Source organism: Bos indicus x Bos taurus, chromosome 1 (assembly GCF_003369695.1).
Source record: "Bos indicus x Bos taurus breed Angus x Brahman F1 hybrid chromosome 1, Bos_hybrid_MaternalHap_v2.0, whole genome shotgun sequence".
Taxonomy (NCBI): domain Eukaryota; kingdom Metazoa; phylum Chordata; class Mammalia; order Artiodactyla; family Bovidae; genus Bos; species Bos indicus x Bos taurus.
This window is the reverse complement of record NC_040076.1, coordinates 87,364,913-87,388,899: the sequence shown is the minus strand read 5'-3', so window position 1 is coordinate 87,388,899 and position 23,987 is coordinate 87,364,913. Positions and strand designations below refer to the sequence as shown.

Genomic DNA, 23,987 nt, shown 5'->3' with positions numbered 1-23,987 from the left:
TCATGTGCCTTTTAGCCATCTCTCTGTCTTCTTTGGAGAAATCTCTATTTAGATCTTTCACCATTTGCATGGGTTGTTCATTTCTTTGATATTGAGCTATTAAGAGCACTTTATGTAATTTGGAGATTAATCCCATGTTGACTGCTTCATTCGTAAATATTTTCTCCCATGCTGTGGGTTGTCTTTCGTTTTGTTTATGGCTTCTTTTGCTGTACAAAACTTTTAAATTTAATTAGGTCCCACTTGTGTTAGAGAATGTTCTAATTTCAGTCTTTTCCATGAAGCTGTTCAAGTCTTCCCAGCACCACTTATTGAAGAGACTGTCTTTTATCCACCGTCTATTCTTGCCTCATTTGTTGTACATTAATTTTTAGAGAAATGCAAATCAAAACTAAAATGAGATACCACCTCACACGAGTTAAGAAAGGCCATCATGCAAAAGTCCACAAACAATGAATGCTGACGTGGGTGTGGAGAATAGGGAACCCTCCCACACTGTTGGTGAGAATATAAATTGGTACAGCCACCATAGAGAACAGCATGGAGGTTCCTTAAAAAACGAAAAATAGAACTAGCAAATACTCAAGCATTCCACTCCTAGACATATATCCAGAGAAAATTGTAATTCAAAAAGGTACATGCAAGACTTCCCTGGTGTTCAGCAGTTAAGAATTCACCCACCACTGCAGGGGACATGGGATCAGTCCCTGCTCTGGGAAGATTCTACATGCCAAGAGGTAACTAAGCCCGTGTGCTACAACTACTGAGCCTGCGTGCAGCAACTACCGAAGCTCGTGCACCCTATTGAGAGAGCTCATCCTTCAGTTCAGTTCAGTTGCTCAGTCATGTCCGACTCTCTGCGACCCCACAGAGTGCGGCACACCAGGCTTCCCAGTCCATCATCAACTCCCGGAGCTTATTCAAACTCATGGCCATCGAGTCAGTGATGCCATCCAGCCATCTCATCCTCTGTCGTCCCCTTCCTTCTCCTGCCTTCAATCTTTCCCAGCATCAGGGTCTTTTCCAATGAGTCAGTCAGTTCTTCACATCAGGTGGCCAAAGTATTGGAGCTTCAGCTTCAGCATCAGTCCTTCCAATGAATATTCAGGACTGATTTCCTTTAGGATTGACTGGTTGGATCTCCTTGCAGTCCAAGAGACTCTCAAGAATCTTCTCCAACACCACGGTTTGAAAGCATCAATTCTTCAGTGCTCACCTTTATAGTTCAACTCGCACATCCATACACGACTACTGGAAAAACCATAGCTTTGACTAGACAGACCTTTGTCAGCAAAATAATGTCTCTGCTTTTTAATTTGCTGTCTAGGTTGGTCATAGCTTTCCTTCCAAGGAGCAAGTGTCTTGTAATTTCATGGCTGCAGCCACCATCTGCAGTGATTTTGGAGCCCTCCAAAATAAAGTCTCTCACTATTTCCATTGTTTAGCCATCCATTTGCCATTAAGTTATGGGACCAGATGCCATGATCTTAGTTTGATCTAAATATCTTAGATTGATATTTCTCCAAACAATCTTGCTTCCAGCATGTGCTTAATCCAGCCCAGCATTTTGCAAGATGTACTTTGCATATAAGTTAAATAAGCAGGGTGACAATATACAGCCTTGACGTACTCCTTCCTTTCCCTATTTGGAACCAGTCAGTTGTTCCATGTCCAGTTCTACATACAGATTTCTCAGGAGTCAGGTAAGGTGATTGGTATTCCCATCTCTTGAAGAATTTTCCACAGTTTGTTGTGATCTACACAGTTAAAGGCTTTGGCATAGTCAATAAAGCAGAAATAGATGTTTTTCTGGAACTCTCTTGCTTCTTTGATGATCCAACAGATGTTGGCAATTTGATCTCTGGTTCCTCTGCCTTTTCTAAATCCAGCTTAAACATCTGGAAGTTCACCGTTCATGTACTGCTGAAGCCTGGCTTGGAGAATTTTGAGCCTTACTTTACTAGCGTGTGAGGTGAGTGCAACTGTATGGTAGTTTGAACATTCTTTGGCACTGCCTTTCTTTGGGATTGGAATGAAAACTCAGCAGTGGCCACCAGACTGGAAAAGGTCAGTTTTCATTCCAATCTCAAAGCTCATCCTTAGGTAGGTTGATAAGTAGTCTGGGGCCCTTGAGGAGGAAAAGGTCCAGGGCCCTTGAATAGTAGAAAGGGGTCTGAGGTTCTCAAGGAGGAGAAAAGGACTTTTTTTTCTACATTGCTTTGTATTAGTCAATATAACAATGTATCTTGCTTAAGGACATGTTTCTCCCTAACAAGGACCTTCTCACTAATCTTGTTAAAATGTATATTGTGGGAGTGGGTCTGGTAAGATCTTTCTATTGTTAGTTCTAATCCTGTTATCTTATATTGTGGGAGTGGGTCTGGTAAAACCCTTTATTGTAACAAGGTATAAAGCTCCCCTGCAAAGACTAGGGGAAGCAGGGCACTCTCTGTCCCCCTTCTGATGTCTATGTCAGTTTTCTCTGTCCCCTTTTATACTTTAAAAAAAGTCTGCTACACAAAAGCTCCTGAGTGATCAAGCCTGGTCCCTGGTCCCGAAGCTAAATCTTTGAAGATCACGAATCCGACATCGTTCGGATCACCGTAAGCTATCACCATGCTCCACCACAAGAGAAGCCAGCACAGTGAGAAGCCCACGCACTGTGACTAAACAGCAGCCCCTGCTCGCCACAGCTGGAGACGAAGCTGCACACAGCAACGAAGACCCAGTGCAGCCAAAAATGAATAAAAATGTTTTAAAAGATACAGGCATGTCAATGTTCACTGCAGCACCATGTACAACAGCCAACGCATGGAAACAACCTAGATGTCCATCAATAGATAAATGGATAAAGAAGAGATGGTACATATATGTACAATGGAGTATTATTCATCCATAACAAACACTGAAATAAGGCCATTTGCAACAACAACGATGGACCTAGAGATTAGAGATCATCATACTAAGTGAATTAAGTCAGAGAAAGACAAATATTGTATGATAATTACTGATATGTGGAATCTAAAAAGATTACAGGGAATCCCCTGGCGGTCCAGTGGTTAGAACTCTGATTGTTCACTTCAGGGGACATGGTTTCAATCCCTGGTCAGGGAATTAAGATCCTGCATGCCACACAGAGCCTGGCCTTAGAAAAAAAAAAAAAATGATTACAGATGAACCTATTTACTGAACAGAAAAAGACTCACAGACTTAAAAAAAAAAATGTATGCTTCCCAAACAGGAAAGATGAAGGGAGAGGGATAAATTAGGAGTTTCAGATTAATATATACACACTACTCTATATAAACTAGATCATCAACAAAGACCTACTGCATAACACTTGAATCTCTACTCATTATTCTGTAATAACCTATATGGGAAAAGAATCTTAAAATGACTGGATATGTTAGGCAGAAGTTAGGCATGAGCGATGGGTGGCCTAGGTGAAAAGGATGCAAGCTAACCTTTAAACCCCATCCCAGACATGCCCAGGGGAGCTCACAGATAGACTACTACAAAAATAACCACAGTGACTTTTCCAACTTCTCACAAGTGCCTTAGGCACACAGTGGATACAAACTAACCACAGGGGCTTACTCAAGTAAACTTAGGCAGCTAGGAAGCCATTAAGGATTTATTAATGTTCCATACATCTGGTAACAACAGACTGAATTACAGGAAGACATGCGCAACAGAGCCTGTTGTTATATAACGTGCAACTGTCAGTCAGACTTGAACATGTCCATTTGCATTCCCCTTCCTGACTGGTGGCGGTTAAAGCCCTATTTTGCATTGGGCAGAACCAAAAAGAGGAGAGGGGAAGTATAAAAAAGGGAAACCTTTCTACTTCTCTGGGGTCAGCCTGCTCCCATGTTTAGGGAGTGTCTGTTTTTAATAAAAGTTCTGTCTGCTTGAGCTGTAACTGAGGTGTAACTTCCCTGTTGTTTTCAACCATTTAGTCTACCATTCCAAATTTTTGTTGCAATGAGATAAGAACAGAGGGAGAGAAATAAACCAACCTGACAGAAAGATAATCAGTTTGCTGTATACCTGAAATTAACACGGTCATTGTAAATCAACTATACCCCAACAATAAAATTAAACTAAAACTAAAAATAGACACACCACTTGGCTCAGCAATTCCATTCCTGAGTATTTATCCAAAAAAACCCCTGCAAACACTACTTTAAAAAGATACATGTATCCCAATGTTCAGAGCAGCATTCTTTATAATTGCCAAGATATGAAAACCATCTAAATGCCCGACAACAGATGATGCATAAAGAAAATACACACAAACGCATACACACATATAATGGAATACTACTCAGTCACAAGAAAGAATGAAATTTTGCCATTTGCAACAACACAGGTGGACTTGGATGGTATCATGCTAAGTGAAATAAGCCAGAGAACACTGTATGATATCGCTTATATGTATAATCTAAAGAATAAAGCAAACTAGTGAATACAACAAAAAGGAAGACTAAAAAACGTAGAGAACAAATTAGCGGTTACTAGTGGGGAGAAGAGGTGGCAAGAATACACAGGAGAACTGTACAAAAAAGATCTTCACGACCCAGATAATCATGATGGCGTGTTCACTCACCTAGAGCCAGACATTCTGGAATGCAAAGTCAAGTGGGCCTTAGGAAGCATCACTATGAACAAAGCTAGTGGAGGTGATGGAATTCCAGCTGAGCTATTTCAAATCCTAAAAGATGATGCTGTGAAAGTGCTGCACTCAATATGCCAGCAAATTTGGAAAACTCAGCAGTGGCTACAAGACTGGAAAAGGTCAGTTTTCATTCCAATCCCAAAGAAAGGCAATGCCAAAGAATGCTCAAACTACTTGCACAATTGCACTCATCTCACACGCTAGTAAAGTAATGCTCAAAATTCTTCAAGCTAGGCTTCAACAGTATGTGAACCGTGAACTTCCAGATGTTCAAGCTGGATTTAGAAAAGGCAGACGAGCCAGAAATCAAATTGCCAACATCCACTGGATCATCAAGAAAGCAAGAGAGTTCCAGAAAAACATCTATTTCTGCTTTATTGACTATGCCAAAGCCTTTGACTGTGTGGATCACAACAAACTGGAAAATTCTGAAAGAGATAGGAATACCAGACCACCTGACCTGCCTCTTGAGAAATCTGTATGCAGGTCAGGAAGCAACAGTTAGAACTGGACATGAAACAACAGACTGGTTCCAAATAGGAAAAAGAGTACATCAAGGCTGTATATTGTCACCCTGCTTATTTAACTTCTATGCAGAGGACATCATGAGAAACGCTGGGCTGGAAGAAGCACAAGCTGGAATCAAGATTGCCAGGAGAAATATCAATAACCTCAGATATGCAGATGACACCACCCTTACGGCAGAAAGTGAAGAACAACTAAAGAGCCTTGTGATGAAAGTGAAAGGAGAGTGAAAAAGTTGGCTTAAAGCTCAACATTCAGAAAACAAAGATCATGGCATCCAATCCCATCACTTCATGGCAAATAGATGGGGAAACAGTGGAAACAGCGGCAGACTGTTTTTTGGGACTCCAAAATCACTGCAGATGGTGACTGCAGCCATGAAATTAAAAGACGCTTACTCCTTGGAAGGAAAGTTATGACCAACCTAGATAGCATATTAAAAAGCAGAGACATTACTATTTGCCAACAAAGGTCCGTCTAGTCAAGGCTATGGTTTTTCTAGTAGTCATGTGTGGATGTGAGAGCTGGACTATAAGGAAAGCTGAGTGCCAAAGAATTGATGCTTTTGAACTGTGGTGTTGGAGAAGACTCTTGAGAGTCCCTTGGACTGCAAGGAGATCCAACCAGTCCATCCTAAAAGAGATCAGTCCTGAATATTCATTGGAAGGACGGATGCTGAAGCTGAAACTCCAATACTTTGGCCATCTCATGCGAAGAACTGACTCATTTGAAAAGACCCTGATGCTGGGAAAGATTGAAGGTGGGAGGAGAAGGGGATGACAGAGGATGAGATGGTTGGATGGCATCACCAACTCAATGGACATGAGCCTGGGTAAACTCCAGGAGTTGGTGATGGACAAGAAGGCCTGGCGTGCTGCAGTCCATGGGGTCACAAAGAGTCAGACACGACTGAGAGACTGAACTGACTGAACTGAGTGGGGAGAAGAAAGGAGAGAGGGACAAGATACGTGCAGGAAATTAAGAGGTGTAAACTACTATGTATAAAATAAATAAGTTACAAGGATGCATTGTACAACACAAGGAATAGAACCAATATTTTATAATAATTATAAATAGAATATAACCTGTAAAAGTTATGAATCACTACACTATACATCTGAAACAAAATAGTGTATAACTACATCTCAATTAAAAATTTTAATTAAAAAAAATAACACTTCTTTAAAATATTTTGCAAGTATAGTATATACAGATGCTATTAGAAATGAAATACTTTAGCTCTAACATGATAAAAAGATATATAAAAAGTTATTTTCCTGACATGTCATAATAAGTCACATCTATATTTTTATATTAAAAGCAAATTCCCTACCAGTTATCAGACATTTATGCTTATTTATAGGGTAGCGTTTCAAAGAGACTTTAAATTTTTACACAAACTGAAAAGAATTATTAAAAGGAAGATAATGAAACAAAAATCAGTGTAACAAAGTAAGTAAAAGCAAGCAAAGGACATGTTTAATAACCAATAAAATGTTTTAACAAAGAAGGAAATGGCAACCCACTCCAGTATTCTTGCCTGAAAAATTCCATGGATAAAGGAGCCGGGTAGGCTACAGTCCATGGGGTCGCAAAGAATTGGACACAACTAAGCAACTAACACACACACACACACACAAAATGTTTTAAATCAAGTTTATCAGTTAATAATAAATTTAGAAGATTCATATACATGGGAAAGTGAAAGTGAAAGTCACTCAGTGTGTCCAACTCTTTGCAACCCCATGGACTATACAGTCCACGGAATTTTCCAGGCCAGAATACTAGAGTGGGTAGCCTTTCCCTTCTCCAGGGGATTTTCCCAACCCAGGGATCAAACCCAGATCTCCCACATTGCAGGTGGATTCTTTATCAGCTAAGCCACAAGGGAAGCCCAACAATACTGGAGTCTATCCTTCTCCAACAGATCTTCCCCAACAGATCTTTGTTGCATTAGTCTGCAACAAATGCTAAATGGATATACAATCTTTTTGGTGGCCTCTGACCTATTTATAAACACTTAAAATATTTCTATATAAAGGTGTTCATAAGTAGTTACACAAACACATGATTTGATTCTCTCATTCTCAATCTAATTGTGGGTTTAGAAACCTGATTTGGCAGGGAATGATTTAGCCCACTCTCCTAGAATGAAAAGAATTTCCAGAAATGACAGTGATGGCCTGAGCCATGTCCAAAAATGGTGCAGTTGAAGACTAAATTCTATAAAAAGAGCTCTCTGATTTTAAGCTTTATGAAAACAAACTATCATTGTTTAGGTTATTTTTCTTAATCCAGTCATTCAATAAAAAATGTCTGTGTCAGGTACTACTCTAGGCACCATGGAAACAGAAGCAGACCCAAAATCCCTGCCTTCACAGACCTAACCTTAATATTAACAACACAATTAGAACACTGCAAGTGAACATTATTGAACTAGTCTAATGAACAGTTATATTCACTATAAAACTGAATATAAGGGATTCATTCCCAATTAACAGCTGAATTTCTTACTGTCCACCTTAAGAAATGCAAGCTCTGCCTGATATTAACATCTTTGCGCAAAGTAAGAGAAAAGTGTTGCTTCTCACTCCAAATCAAACAAGCAGAAATTACAAAAGAAAATCTATGTTTTTTCTATTTCTATTTTTTTCAATTTAAAATGAATCATGGTTAATCAATGATACTCAAATATAAAACACAAAATTTTTTAGTGAATCATGTATTGTACCAAATAGCATACATTTCTATTATGTCATGTATTTTTACCTTAAATATACAGTTAAGTTATATTTCTGGAATTAAGAGAGAAAAAAAAAAGGAAGAAGGAAGAAAGGATTTATAAGTATAGCATGACATTAAACTGAAAAGTATGCGGTATTTTACATATATGTGGTTACTTGAAATCATATAAGATGATTCAGTGAGCTATATGCTCATGACATCCTACCTGGATGCTGGTGAGATATAAAGATGATTAAGCCACAGAATCTTCCAGTCGGACGCAGGGGGTGGAGGCAAACATGCACGAGGAACTATACACAAAGCAAGCTGCGATCAACCCTGTAACACAAACCTAAAATGCTGTGCAAAGAACTGCCACTTACTGGCATTGGTCTAAGTCCTTTCGTGTCATTTGTTTTATTCTTCTCCATAAACCTATATGCGGGCTTCAGTATTCATACTCTACAGCAAAGATACTGAGCATCAAAAAATCTGTAAATGTGTCCTGACCACAACATAATTAAAAGACGGAATCCATGTACTTTTCCATCAGGCCATGCTGCCTTCCAGCAAAAGAAAAAGAAATACAAGTGGAGGATTTGAGGTGGCTTTTTAGAGGAAGACTAGGATTCAAGGAATAGAAGTCCCAGGAGCAAAATTAGAGCAGAGAAGTATAATTCCAGGCAAAGTAAAAGATTTGGAAAAAAGCAAGAAAGCAGAAAAGAGCAGTGCATGCTCAGGGAATGACAAGAAATTCATGTGGCTATAGCACAGGCTACAAAGCCAGATGTTAGACCTAGCTGTGAGGCAGGTCCATAGTGGTACCTACAGCACCAGTTCTGGAACCAAAATACACCTGGTTTGAGTCCTGGATCTACCCCTTCTAAGTTATGTTACCTTCACAAGTTTCTTAATCTCACTGAGGCTCAGTTTCCTCAACTACAAAATGAAGTAGGCCCACCTACCTCACAGGGTCACTACGAGAACTAAATGAAATTGACATGTGACCAAACTGGCCAAGCACTTCAGACAAGAACTTCACAAGAAATGAAAACTGCATGCTGACATCCATGATGAACATAGATTCAAAAATCCTCAACAAAATATTAGCAAGCTGAATTCATCAATACATCAAAAGGATCATACACCATGATCACATGGGATTTATTCAAAGGATGTAGGTATGGTTCAACACCCACAAATCAATGTGATATAACTACATTAACAAAATGAAGGATAAATATCATACAGTTATCTCAACACATGCAGAAAAAGCTTTTGACAAAATTCAATATCAATTTATGGTTAAAAAAAAACCAAAAACCTCTCAACAAAGTGGACACAGATGGAATGTACCTCAACATGATAAATATGACATATACAACATACATATATAACATCATACTCAATGGTGAAAAGCTTAAAGCTTTTCCTCTAAGGTCAGGAGCAAGACACAGATGCCCACTCTTGCCACTTTGATTCAGGAGAGTATTGCAAATCCAAACAGAAATAAAACAAAGGGCATTAAAACTTGACAGAAGAAGTAAAACTATCACTACTTGCAAACATATTACATGCAGAAAACACTAAAGACTCAATCAAAAACTGAGAACTAATAAAGGAATTTGATAAAGTTACATATATATAGACATATGTAAACATACAATTATACAGAAATATGCAAAATAAGTATATAGAAATCTGCTGCGTTGCTATACACTAGTAATGACCTATCAGAAAGAGAAATTAAGAAAACAGTCCCATTTACAATTACATCAAACAGGATAAATCACCTGGAAATACATTTATCCAAGAATATAAAAGACCTGTGGGCTTCCCAGAGGGTGCAATGGTAAAGAATCTGCCTGCCAATGCAGGAGGCGCAGGAGACGCGAGATGCAGGTTCAACCCCTGTGTCAGGAAGATCCCCTGGAGTAGGAAATGGCAACCCACTTTAGTATTCTTGCCTGGGAAATCCCATGGACAGAGGAGCCTGGCAGGCTACAGTTCACGGGGTCACAAAGAGTCGGACACGACTGAGTGACTGAGCTCACAAAAGACCTGTACACCCCAAGACACTGACGAAAGAAAGTGAAGATGACACAGATAAATGAAAAGATATTCTGTACTCAATGGATTGGAATAATATTGTTAAAATGTCCATACTACCAAAAACAATCTAGATTCAATGCAATCCCTATCAAAATCCCAATATCATTTTTCAAAGAAACAGAACATATAATCCTAAGATTTGTATAAAACCAGAAAAGACCCCAAACAGCCAATGCAGTCTTGAGGAAGAACAAAGCTGGAGGTATCACATGTCTTGATTTCCAAGCATTAACATATTACAAATCTATAGTAATCAAAATAATATAATACTGGCACAAAAACAGGCACATAGATCAATGGAACAGAACAGGGAGCACAGAAACACACCCACACATACATGATCAATTAATTTACAACTCAGGAGCCAAGAATATATAGGGGGGAAAAGACAGTTTCTTCAATAAGTGGTGTTGGGAAAACTGGACAGCTACATGCAAAAGAATGAAACTGGACCACTCACTATCTTATACCATTTTTCCAAAAAGACATATAGATGGGTCAACAGATACGTGGAAACTTGCTCAAATCACTGATCATCAGGGAAATGAAAATAAAAACCACAATGAGATAGTATCTCACATCTGTCAGAATGGCTATCATCAAAAAGAGGAGAAGGACTTCCCTAGTGGTCCAGAGGCTGACTGTGCTTCCAGCGCAGGGGGCATGGGTTCCATCCCTGACTGGGGAACTAAGGGCCCACATGCTGCCAAGTGCAGCCAAAATATAAAAATTTAAAAAATACAACAAAAAACAGAAAAACAAAACAAAATTCTTTAAGAGAGACAGAATAACAAGTGTCGATGAGGATGTGGAGAAAAGGGAAACTTGAGTGCTGTTAGTGGGAATGTAAATTGGTGCAGCCACTATGGAAAATAGTATATTAGTATATAGGTTCCTCAGAAAATTATAAAAAGAACCACCGTATTATCTAGCAGTTCCACTTCTAGGTATTTATCTAAAGAAAACAAAAACCTTAACTTAAAAAGATATACTCATCCTCTTGTTCACTGCAGGATTATTTATAATAATCAACATATGGAAACAACCAAGTATCTGCTGACAGATGAAAGGACACACACACACACAGTGGAATGTTACTCAGCCATAAAAAGAGTATCTTGCCACTTGTGCTGACAACATGGATGGACCCTGAGGGCACTACACTAAAAGAGAAATATGTCAGAGAAAGACAAATACCATACAATCTCACATGCTCAATCAAACAAACAAAAAAACACCCAAGCTTATAGATACAGAGAACAGAATTCTTTTTAATGAGATGGCCATATGACCAATGTGCTTGGCCCGTCAGTCATTCCTGCTCAGGATCTGGAACAAGTGAGATAAAGAGATGCTGGAGCATCCATTCTGGTGGTGGCAGCAACATCTAACTCAGAGATTAGCCTATGAAGCCTTCTCTGATTATCCCAAGCAAAATAAATCCCCCTTTGACAGCTTTGTTTAGACACCTAAGGTATCCACTCAGAGTTGTCGTTCACACCTAAATCATTAACTTCCTGAATTTCTGAGAATAAGACTGGTTGTTCCTTGGAAGGAAAGTTATGACCAACCTAGACAGCATATTAAAAAGCAGAAACATTACTTTGCCAACAAAGGTCCATCTCGTCAAAGCTATGGTTTTTCCAGTAGTCATGTATGGATGTGACAGTTGGACTATAAAGAAAGCTGAGCGCCAAAGAATTGATGCTTTTGAACTGTGGTGTTGAAGACTCTTGAGAGTTCCTTGGACTGCAAGGATATCCAACCAGTCCATCCTAAAGGAGATCAGTCCTGGGTGTCCATTGGAAGGACTGATGTTGAAGCTGAAACTCCAATACTTTGGCCACCTGATGCAAAGAACTGACTCAATGGAAAAGACCCTGATGCTGGGAAAGACTGAAGGTGGGAGAAGAACAGGACGACAGAGAATGAGATGGTTGGATGGCATCACCGACTCAATGGACATGACTCTGGGTAAACTCTGGGAATTGGTGATAGACAGGGAGGCCTAGCGTGCTGCACTCCACAGGGTCGCAAAGAGCTGGACACGACAGAGCAACTGAACTGAACTGAAGACTGGTTATAGTTTTAATCCACTCATATCAACATTTTTCTGCTGACTGTTCTTTACCCACCCCTTGTTTTTTCTACTCCCTTCCTCTCCTTCCTGTAATACCTCTGCAGAGATCCTATAATTGTTCCTTTTTCTTTTTAATCTTCACTTTTAAATTAGCTGCTGCAAAAGATTCGTATCTCTCATACTGGAGGATCACAGCAGTGTTCCAAGTTACTAATAACTTGGATTCTTCCTGCTTCATAATGAGGTTCTTTATTTCTAAGTTGTTTAACCTTTACTTTTCCCTGTGAAAAGAAGTAGGTAGCACCACACTACACACAATTTAGTCTCTCCTCTACCCTGCTCACCAAGAGGCTTCCTAAAAGATGGCATGTCTATACCCTTTCATTTTATCTCTGCCTTCCTTGCTATTCCTCAGTCCAGAGAAGCATGTTTCCATTGTTCCAAAAGAAAGCAATGATGCAGTCCCTGTGGGAATATAAGATTTACGGCCTCAGAATTCTCCTTTTAGAGCCTGTCCACACCCTGATATTTGATGACTTTCCCCCATTATATTAGGGTCTGAAGTTCTAAGTGTTTTTAAATTTTGTTAAAGATGAAGTTCTATTTGTTCCTCATGTTCTTTAGTGTTTTGAGTTGATTTCCAAGAGTAAAGAAGACAGACATGTCTTTATTATGCCACTGGACTTCCCAAGTGGTTCAAGTGGTAAAGAACCCGCCAGACAATGCAGTAGACAAGAAAGACAAGGGTTCGATCCCTGGATTAGAAAGATCCCCTGGAGAAGGAAATGGCAACCCACTCCAGTATTCTTGCCTGGAGAATCCCATGGACAGGAGCCTGAAGGGCTACAGTCCATGAGGTCGCAAAGAGTTGGACACAACTAAAGTGACTTTAAGGCAATGGCACCCCTCTCCAGTACTCTTGCCTGGAAAATCCCATGGATAGAGGAGCCTCGTAGGCTGCAGTCCATGAGGTCGCTAAGAGTCGGACACGACTGAGCAACTTCACTTTGACTTTTCACTTTCATGCATTGGAGAAGGAAATGGCAACCCACTCCAGTGTTCTTGCCTGGAGAATCCCAGGGACAGGGGAGCCTGGTGGTCTGCCGTCTATGGGGTCGCACAGAGTCGGACACGACTGAAGCAACTTAGCAGTAGCAGCAAAGCAACTTAGAAGCAGCATTATGCCACTAATTATTTTTAATGCTTTTCTGCAACCTAACGTTTTAGAGATTAATTTTCTAGTATATTACAATATAGTATCTGCCTCATTGTGTTGTTGTTGTTCAGTCTGTCCGACTCCTTGAGACCCCATGGACTACAGCATGCCAGGCTTCCCTGTCCTTTACCATGTTCTGGAGCTTGCTCAAACTCATGTGCATTGAGTTGATGATGCCATCCAACCATCTCATCTTCTGTCATCCCCTTCTCCTTCTGCCTTCAGTCTTTCCCAGCATCAGGGTCTTTTCTAATGAGTTAGCTCTTTGCATCAGGTGGCCAAAGTACTGGAGCATCAACTTCAGCATCAGTCCTTCCAATGAATATTCAAGGTTGATTTCCTTTAGGATTGACTGGTTTGATCTCCTTGCAGTCCAAGGGACCCTCAAGAGTCTTCTCCAACACCACAGTTCAAAAGCATCAATTCTGCGATTCCAGGTGTTTGGGTAGAAGAGGATGATGTCAGCGGGGATTACATGTACAACATTAACCTCTTACGGACAGAGAGGTCACTGGTCCACATAGGTATTTGTTAGAAATGACTTTTGGAGTGTTCTTTAGAAGCATGATAAAAACAAAGTGATCATTTCTCACTTCAAAAATTATTTAATATATGCAAACTAATATTCAAATTTTGTTCATCATTGCTGCTAAGTCGCTTCAGTTGTGTCCGACTCTGTGTGATCCCGTAGACGGCAGCCCACCAGGCTCCGCCGTCCCTGGGATTCTCCAGGCAAGAACACTGGAGTGGGTTGCCATTTCCTTCTCCAATGCATGGAAGTGAAAAGTGAAAGTGAAGTCGCTCAGTCGTGTCCCACTCTTAGTGACCCCATGGACTGCAGCCCACCAGGCTCCTCCATCCATGGGATTTTCCAGGCAAGAGCACTGGAGTGGGGTGCCATTGCCTTCTCTGTTGTTCATCACTAGTAGTTCATAAAAGTGTTAATAAAATTTCAAAATGAAAAAGTTTGCTCTTACCTGGATCTGATTCCGTAGCTGCTCGGCTTCCTGCCTCAGTTGTTCCAGCTCACTCATCCTTGAATTTCCTCAGGGTAGAAACTAACAAATGAAAGCCCTGTACAAAAGAGAAAGACAAAGACTGATTCACTTCTCTGTTTACATATTAATCTACTTTTTATATTCTGACATATAATTGGTTCTTCTGAATCTCAAATGCAATCATTATTACTAGAACTTAAAATGGCTTCATAAATACAGATCTAGATTATTTACTAAAGATTTTATGGAGGAATGGGATGAGAGGATGGAAGAGACACCCTGAGTAGCAGTATTCAAGACTAAATTATAGACAATTAGCACTAGAACTGAGTCCAGTGAGAAATGCTTTACAACAGTGCCAAAGGTCCCGAGAGACATTCGGACCATGATGCCTAAAAGGCACCTCAACTTACTTCAAAAGCGAACCCCACACCATCCTGAAGTCTTTCTCATCTCTGTAAATGCCAGTTCTGTCCTTTCAATTGTTTAAGCCAAAAACCTGGGAGTCATCCTTAATTTCTCTGTTCAGTTTCTTTTATATCCTACTTCTAATCCACCAGCAAATCATGTCAGGCACTCTTTCAAAAATCATCCAGGATATGACCAACTCTGATTACCTCTACTCTGACTACCTTGGTCTGCTGCTGCTGCTAAGTTGCTTCAGTCGTGTCCGACTCTGTGCGACCCCACAGACGGCAGCCAACCAGGCTCCCCCGTCCCTGGGATTCTCCAGGCAAGAACACTGGAGTTGCCAAGAATGGGTTGCCATTTCCTTCTCCAATGCATGAAAGTGAAAAGTGAAAGTGAAGTCGCTCAGTCATGTCCAACTCTTAGCGACCCCATGGACTGCAGCCTACCAGGCTCCTCCGTCCATGGGATTTTCCAGGCAAGGGTACTGGAGTGGGGTGCCATCGCCTTCTCCGACCTTGGTCTAAGTCACCACTATCATTCACCGGGTCTCCTTCCTATCGCCCTTGCCCACTCTCCAGTCTATTCTAAACAGAGCAAAACACTGATCCTTTGAAAATACAAGTCACTCTTCTGCTTGAAATTATACAAACGCTTTTCACTCCACTCAGTGTAAAGTCTGTTTATCTTGACCTACAAAGCTTTATGCTTCCCTGGTGGCTCAGCAGTAGAGAATCTGCCTGCAATGCAGGGGATGCAAGTTCAATCCCTGGGTCAGAAAGATTCCCTGGAGAAGGAAATGGCAACCTGCTCCAGTTTCCTTGCTTGGGAAATCCAATGGACAGAGCAGCCTGGTGGGAGACAGTCCATGGGGTCACAAAGAGTTGGACACAACTTAGCGACTAAACAACATCAATGCAGAGTCTTTACACAATCTGTTATCCATCCCTCTAACATGATATCTCTGCTCCCTCTTCCCCATCTCTCTCTGGTCCAGACACTCAGAAGTCTTCTTAACATTAGAAAGCTTTCTTAGTGAACACACTAAGCAGGCTCAGCTTTCTTAGTGAACATACTAAGCAGGCTCCAGCTTCAGTCTCAGCACTTGCTCTTACCTCTGCCTGGAAGCCTCTTGCCCCTGATATTTTCATTCATTGCACCCTTAACTCGATTCAAATGTTCCTTCTCAGAACAACCTTCACTGATAGCACGTATGCACCCAACTGGACCCCTTTACCCTTTGTGTAAATCTAAGATGTACAACGTGCTGATTTGATATTTATATATTTGCAATATGATCACCACCAAAGCATTAACACCCCTCTTGCATCACATAATTACCACTTCTATTTTATGGAGAGAATATTTAAGATCTAGTCTCTTAGCAGCTTTAAAGTACATAACACAGCATGGTTGACTGCAATCACTATGCTGTGCATTAGATCTCCAGAACTTTCTCATCTTCGAGTTGCAAGTTGCACTTTCCTTCTCATTCAGGCTAGATTCCAGGTCCAGCACTTCACGGACAACTCTGCCAGTGCCCTAGTTTCCCCTGTCCTTCTATTTGGTCACATTCAACAGACAAAAATCACAGCTTCGACAAACCCAACGCCCTCCTTTCTTTCAGTCAGCGCTCACACTACCAAACACTGACTGAAAAGTCAAACGGGGGAGGGCACATTAGTTCTACTACAAGTTCATATAAGCTATTTAGCCGGCTACTCTATGCAGCTTTTTACCCATCGAGTCTGCTCAGTATCAACGATTCTCATAATAGAAGGGAAGAAGGAGCTTCTTTAAGCTTCTTTAAGAAGCTTAACAGAAGAAGGAGTTTCCTGCCTTAACAGAAGAGCTTCCATAATAAAAGGTCCTCCTCATGATAGAGGAGCTGAGTTTTTTGTCATTTGGGTCAATTCTTCCCCCTGAGATTTAAATCCTATCTATCCCTATCTTTTTAGTAACCTTACACTTCTGCTTATCCCTTTTCACCTAGTTCATGAACCTCTCACTTTTCTCAATTGTTTTTGTCTTTTTATTTAAAAATTTCAAACACAGAAAGAGGTAGAGAAATTTGTATAATGGACATCCATAATGTCTACCATGAAGGTTTAGGGAAGTTGCTCAGTCGTGTCCGACTCTTCGCGACCCCATGGACTGCAGCCTACCAGGCTCCTCTGTCCATGGGATTTTCCACGCAAGAGTACTGGAGTGGGGAAGGTTTACAAATTGTTACTATTGTTACTGTATTTGTTCCAACTTTTGTTCCTTTTGCTGAAGTATTTTAAAGTCAATCACAGACATCAATGGATAAAGAAAATATGCTTTCTTTATTTTGGAATGGAATATTACTCGGCCAAAAAAAGAATAAAGTAACACCATGTGCAGCAACACGGATGGACCCAGAGAGTATCATACTAAGTGAAATGAGTCAGACAGAGAAAGACAAATACCGTAAGATATCACTTATATATGCACTCTAAAATATGACAGAAATGAACTTATCTATTTATACAAAACAAAACCAGACTTGCAGACAAGGAGAACAGGCTTGTGGCTGCCAAAGAGGAGAGGGGCGGGTAGGATGGATAGAGGGGTGGGTAGGTAGGGAGTTAGGGATTAGCAGACCAAAACTACATATGGATAAACAACAAGGTCCTCCTATATAGCACAGGGAACTATATTCAATACCCTGTGATAAACTATAATGGGAAAGAATATGAAAAACAATATATACATTTGTGTATAACTGAATCACTGTGCTATATAGCAGAAAGTAACACATTATAAATCAAATATAAATAAAACAAATTTTTATACTCCCATAAATGTTTTAAATGTTCAGAAAACTAAGATCATGGCATCTGGTCCCATCACTTCATGGCAAATAGATGGGGAAACAGTAGAAACAATGTCAGACTTTATTTTGACAAAGCCAAAATCACTGCAGATGGTGACTGCAGCCATGAAATTAAAAGACGCTTACTCCTTGGAAGGAAAGTTATGACCAACCTAGATAGCATATTCAAAAGCAGAGACATTACTTTGCCAACAAAGGTCCGTCTAGTCAAGGCTATAATTTTTCCAGTAGTCATGTATGGATGTGAGAGTTGGACTGTGAAGAAAGCTGAGTGCTGAAGAATTGATGCTTTTGAACTGTGGTGTTAGAGAAGACTCTTGAAAATCCCTTGGACTGCAAGGAGATCCAACCAGTCCATCCTAAAGGAGATGAGTCCTGGGTGTTCTTTGCAAGGAATGATGCTAAAGCTGAAACTCCAGTACTTTGGCCACCTCATGCGAAGAGTTGACTCATTGGAAAAGACTCTGATGCTGGGAGGGATTGGGGGCAGGAGGAGAAGGGGACGACAGAGGATGAGATGGCTGGATGGCATCACTGACTCGATGGACATGAGTTTGAGTGAATTCCGGAAGTTGGTGATGGACAGGGAGGCCTGGCATGCTGCGATTCATGGGGTCACAAAGAGTCAAACACGACTGAGCGACTGAACTGAACTGAAATGTTTTAAAAAACACAGACATCAAGCTACTTTAAAATATTTCAGTACACATTTCCAAAAATATTAAGACATTTTCCTACTAAACCTTAATACCATTAACAAACCTCCCATATTAACAATTATCTAGTAGCTAATACCCAGTCCATTTTCAAATTTCCCCCATTATCACACCAAGGTCTTTTATGTCAGAGTTGTTCAAATCAAGATCCAATTAAAGACTCTGTAATACATTTAGTTATATCTCTTAAGTCTCTCCATCTAGAAGAATCCATCTCCTGCTTTCTTTTTTCTCTATCATAATAGAGTTATTGGAGAGACCTATCCTGTAGATCATCTCACATTCTGTTTACTTCTTCAAGGTATCGCTTCTCTATCCTCTGTAACATCTATGAATTCGAAGGAAGTTACATCTACAGGCTGGATGATATTCAAGCTCAATGTATTCAGCAAGAATACTCTTAGGTGAGACTAGACTTCATATTACAAGACATCAGAATGAACTTACTGTTTATGCTGCTATCAGTGAAGCTACGACTGATCAGGGTATTCAGGTGTTGAAAGCTAGTGTGCCTACTGTAAAGTTATACATCCTCATTTTCATTCAACAAACACCCTGCGGGGAGCATTTCACTTTCCACTGCATCCTTTTCATTAGGGGCTACACACTCAAGCCTCTCCCTTTAAGAAAAAAAAAGAAAAAACTCCCTGATTCTATATTTCACCATCATTTATAGACCTTTTTCTATATTTAAGGAACTTTCAAACAGACTTGTCTTTATGTGACTCTACGTCCTCACACGGAATTCTGAATTCTCAAGTCTCATGCCCAATGACTTCAGCTAAGTTTAAGCATAACAGAAAACTTCATATTTTATTTAATAGTAAACTTCATATTCTATTTAATAGAAAACTTCAGCTAAGTTTAAGCCTAAGTTTAAGGCATAACAGAAAATAAGGGGGCAATCATAAGGCAATGGACTTTCTGAGAAAATTTCCGAACCGCAAAATCAGAACCCTTGTGATGCTTGTGCCCAGTGAGGGTAGCAAAATATGCCACCCCAAAATATGCCTCTTGGGCAGGAGGATTATTTTGAGAAAAAACAGACACGAGAGCAACTCTGAAAACAATAGTAGAAGTTACCCCCTTTGAAATGGAAAGCAACATCTACAAAGGGAATCTCCAATTTTAAGGGTACTTCTTGGTATCATTAAGTGAGGGATGACTCCAAATGACAAGTCTTATCATTGGAGAAGGCAAGGTCTTAAATCTGCACATCAAACCTTACCCTTGCTTTTCCTAGGAACCTCTCAAGACTGGTTTCCACTCCCAACCTCCCAAACTTCCTTCTGTCTTTAGCTGAAGATGGTATTTAAGCTGGTGGCTTGGGTACCTCAGGGAGTTACTCGTTTTTTCCTGGGTATCTCACACTATACTTCTATGTTTTCCTCCTGTTCATCTTTTATTACAGGACATCTCAGCCAAGAACTCAGAAGGGTAGAGTGAAAATTACTTTTCTTCTGCTAAACGACAACCACAAACTTTTCATGTCTGAAAAATATCACAGCAGCCTTCCCTGCCTTTCAAGCCTGTTGCTAAAAACAAGAACTAACTTTTTGCTCTTTAATGAAAACTTATTAGTGTTACTTGAAAACCGGGTTCACCTCCTGGTGGGTGTTGCACCAAAAGACACACCCAACTTAAAAACTGGAAGGAAGGATTTACTACTTACAGCAGGTAAGGAGAGCACAGGGGATCTTTCCCGAAACAGTTAACTTCCCAGAAGCAAAACTAAGGCAGTTTTAAGCTAAGGGTTCATGCAGATTCATGAAGGGGCCTGGCTGGTCTACAGAGACTAAACTTCAGTTGACTAAAGTCACAAGGGTCAGAAAAGGTCAACATCATCATCCCTTAGATTCTAGTTGATCTCGAGCCCTTCGGGCTAATCTTCATCAATGAAACAAAACTGGGAGTCCTTACAACTGATATATTATCTTTGCTATTGCTACTTCTCTTGCCTGACATTCTTTTGTTCTCTCGGTTTAGTCACTAAGTGACTCTTGTGACCCCATGGACTACACAGCCCTCCAGGCTTCTCTGTCCACAGAACCCTCCAGGCAAAAATACCGGAGTGGGTTGCCATTTTCCTTCTCCATTTGTCCCCTTATCAGTTTAGTATCAGTTCAGTCGCTCAGTCCTGTCTCTTTTGTGTCTGACTCTTTGCGACCCCATGAATACCAGCACGCTAGGCCTCCCTGTCCATCACCAACTCCTGGAGTTCACTCAAACTCACGTCCATCGAGTCCGTGATGCCATCCAGCCATCTCATCCTCTGTCGTCCCCTTCTCCTCCTGCCCCTAATCCCTCCCAGCATCAGTCTTTTCCAATGAGTCAACTCTGCATGAGGTGGCCAAAGTATTGGAGTTTCAGCCTTAGGATCATTCCTTCCAAAGAATACCCAGGGCTGATCTCCTTTAGAATGGACTGGTTGGATCTCCTTGCAGTCCAAGGGACTCTAAAGAGTCTTCTCCAACACCACAGTTCAAAAGCATCAATTTTTCAGTGCTCAGCTTTCTTCACAGTCCAACTCTCACATCTATACATGACCACTTTGTTCCCTTAGATCATCAATTACTGAGACCTGTTCAAGCGCAAGCACCGCTGCCAGGTTTAGAGCGCAAAATGGCTTAGATCAAAGTGGATTCTCTTCTGTTAAGAAAGTCATTCCTGATTCTGTTTCTCGGAGAGCCCCTACCTGATCCATTTATATTAGTTCTGTCAATAAAGAGGGAGAATATTTTGAATAAACAGACTTTCTGTTGATGTTTTCTTCTCATCTGACAACTGTCATATTCCTGAGAATACACCTCCCCCCACCAAAAAACTACATCCAAAATAGACTAGTGGATTGTAAACTACTTCCAGATAAGTCCAGGGCCTGATAAGAGTAAAAAGAGGCAAAAGGATACCCTCAGATGAAACCTAATATGGTAAATCCTAATAATATGTTTTGAAGGAGGAAGATCTCAAGAAGTGGCCAGTCGGGTTACTGGAAATGGCTCTGTGGATATATGGCTACAAAAATTGTGAATTCTTGAGAACAATATTGTTGCATGAGGTATAGTTTATTAAGTAGCTCCCTCAAACTATACCCCTAATAGCATGCTCAAAATCAGAGAAGCAAAGTCTCTACGGGCATTTATTTTGGTTGGTAGAAAACAGGGTGATCAGACCACTTGCCCTCCTGCAGTCCTGTGCACCCACAATTATTGATAAAGGACAGAAATAAGGGAAGTGGCAAACCATTTTATAAAGCATTGTGAATCCCATGTGGGGAAAAGAAAAATATGGAAAATAATGACAGGAGATGGAAAACCAGTCAGATAGTCAGCCACTAATGGAAAAGTCTTCACTGGGTGTAGCCAGGCAGACTAAGAGCAGAGAATTCCAGAAAAACATCTACTTCTGCTTCGTTGACTATGCTAAAGACTTTGACTGTGTGGATCACAACAAACTGTGGAAAATTCGTCAAGAGATGGGAATACCAGACCGCCTTACCTGCCTCCTGAGAAACCTGCATGCAGGTCAAGAAGCAACAATTAGAACCAGACATGGAACAACAGACTGGTTCCAAATTGGGAAAGGAGTACGTCAAGGCTGTATACTGTCACTCTGCTTATTTAACTTATATGCAGAGTACATCATGCAAAATTCTGGGCTGGGTGAAACACAAGCTGGAATCAAGATTGCTGGGAGAAATGTCAATAATTTCAGATATGCAGATGACACTACCCTTATGGCAAAAAGTGAAGAGGAACTAAAGAGCCTCATGATGAAGGTGAAAGAGGAGAGTGAAACAGTTAGCTTAAAGCTCAACATTCAAAAAACAAAGATCATGGCATCCAGTCCCATCACTTCATGGCAAATAAATGGGGAAACAATGGAAACAGAGAAAGACCTTATTTTCTTGGGCTCCAAAATCACTGCAGATGGTGACTACAGCCACGAAATTTAAAGATGCTTGCTCCTTGGAAGAAAAGCTATGACCAACCTAGACAGCGTATTAAAAAAGCAGAGACATTACTTTGCTGACAAAGGTCCATCTAGTCCAAGCTAGTGGAAAGTTTTTCCACTAGTCATATATGGATGTGAAAGTTGGACCATTAAAGTGGCTGAGCGCCGAAGAATTGATGCTTTTGAAATATGGTGTTGGAGAAGAATCTTAAGAGTCTGCTCGACTGCAAGGAGATCCAACCAGTCCATCCTAAAGGAAATCAGTCCTGAATATTCATTGGAAGGACTGATGCTGAAGCTGAAGCTCCAATACTTTGGCCACCTGATGCAAAAAGCCAACTCATTAGAAAAGACCCTGATGCTGGTAAAGACTGAAGGCAGGAAGGAGACAACAGAGGATGAGACGGTTGGATGGCATCACCGACTCAATGGACATGAGTTTAAGCAAACTCCAGGAGATGGTGAAGGACAGGGAAGCCTGGCGTGCTGCAGTTCAAAGAGTTGAACAGACTGAGTGACTGAACAACAACAACAAATAGATAAGGAAAAGTCTTATCTAAATTATTTAAAATAATTTAAATCTAAAGTATTTAAAATAATCAAGATCCCAAACTGAGAAGGGAGTAAACCAAAAATATTCTCTCATAAGACTTTTCCTGAGTTACTGACCAAAAAAAAGAAGTGATTATAGACTGAAATTAAAGTATACCATCTCCACTGATTATATGTATTACAGAAAATTGAGTAGAGCTTCTCCTAAAGACTCAGACCTGGCAAGTAGCACCAAAACTGAAGACAAAGAGGAATCAAACACATTACTTAAAAAAAAAACCAAAACAGCTCCCAACATATGGAAGTAGAATCATCCTCCAGGCTTATTAAATAGTCTAAGAGTCTGATGCACACACACACACACACACAGAGCTGACGATGCTTTTAACAATTATCTTTATAAACAAAAGCACAGAGGAGAGGAGGAAAGGTCAGCTACAAGAGCTAGCCTCTTCAGTTGTGTAAGTACAGTGTAGGCATGATGAGAAGAACTTAGCCTCTACACCTAAGAGAAAGAAAGAAAAAACAAAAACAAAAAACAAAGACATAGATTGAGTGAGAAAGGACAGTTGCAAGCTAAAATTTAACTAAAGGATTAACATTGTAAAGAATTAACAAGTAGAAATTTAAGTAGAGTCGGGAGACAGCAAGAGGGAGCTCTCCCACCCTGTGACATCACAGAACCCCCAAGGAAAGATGCATTCTTCTTTCCCAGCAAGGTCACAGCCAATGGAAAGCCATGGACTCTGTTTACTACAGCCTACTCAACTTCCTTTTCAACTCTATAAAAGAGTTCTCCTTTCCTTGCCTGGTGAGACTGGCATATGATTTGCCAAGGTTACACACCCTGAACTGCAATTCTCTACAGTAAATCCAAAAAACTCAACTCTTAGGGAAATATCTGGCAGTCAATCTGTTTTACATCCTCAGCACCTAGAATTTAAAAGCAATTCCTCCAAGCTAGTAATAAAAAAGACTGATGACCCAAAAGAAAAATGTGCAAAGATACAAATAGCAGATCACAGCAGGAAAACCAGTAGAAGCCAATATACAAACAAGATACTCAACCTCAAGTTAACAGGGAAATGAAAATAAACAACTTTGTACCTTTCAGATTTACAGAATTTTCTTACCCCTCATCCAGGAGGTGGCAAAGCTGTGGAAAAT

At 40.4% G+C, this 23,987-nt stretch overlaps 1 protein-coding gene across 1 annotated transcript in view; it reads right to left on the bottom strand.

Annotated features, from left to right (window-relative positions):
• Positions 1-23,987, bottom strand: part of GNB4 (G protein subunit beta 4) — a 71,923-nt gene that overhangs the window by 21,838 nt on the left and 26,098 nt on the right. Inside the window, exon 3 of the mRNA XM_027540405.1 lies at positions 14,313-14,409. Within this exon, the coding sequence (XP_027396206.1) occupies positions 14,313-14,369 (57 nt within the window). The 5' untranslated portion in view covers positions 14,370-14,409. The remainder of the gene's footprint in view (positions 1-14,312; positions 14,410-23,987) is intronic.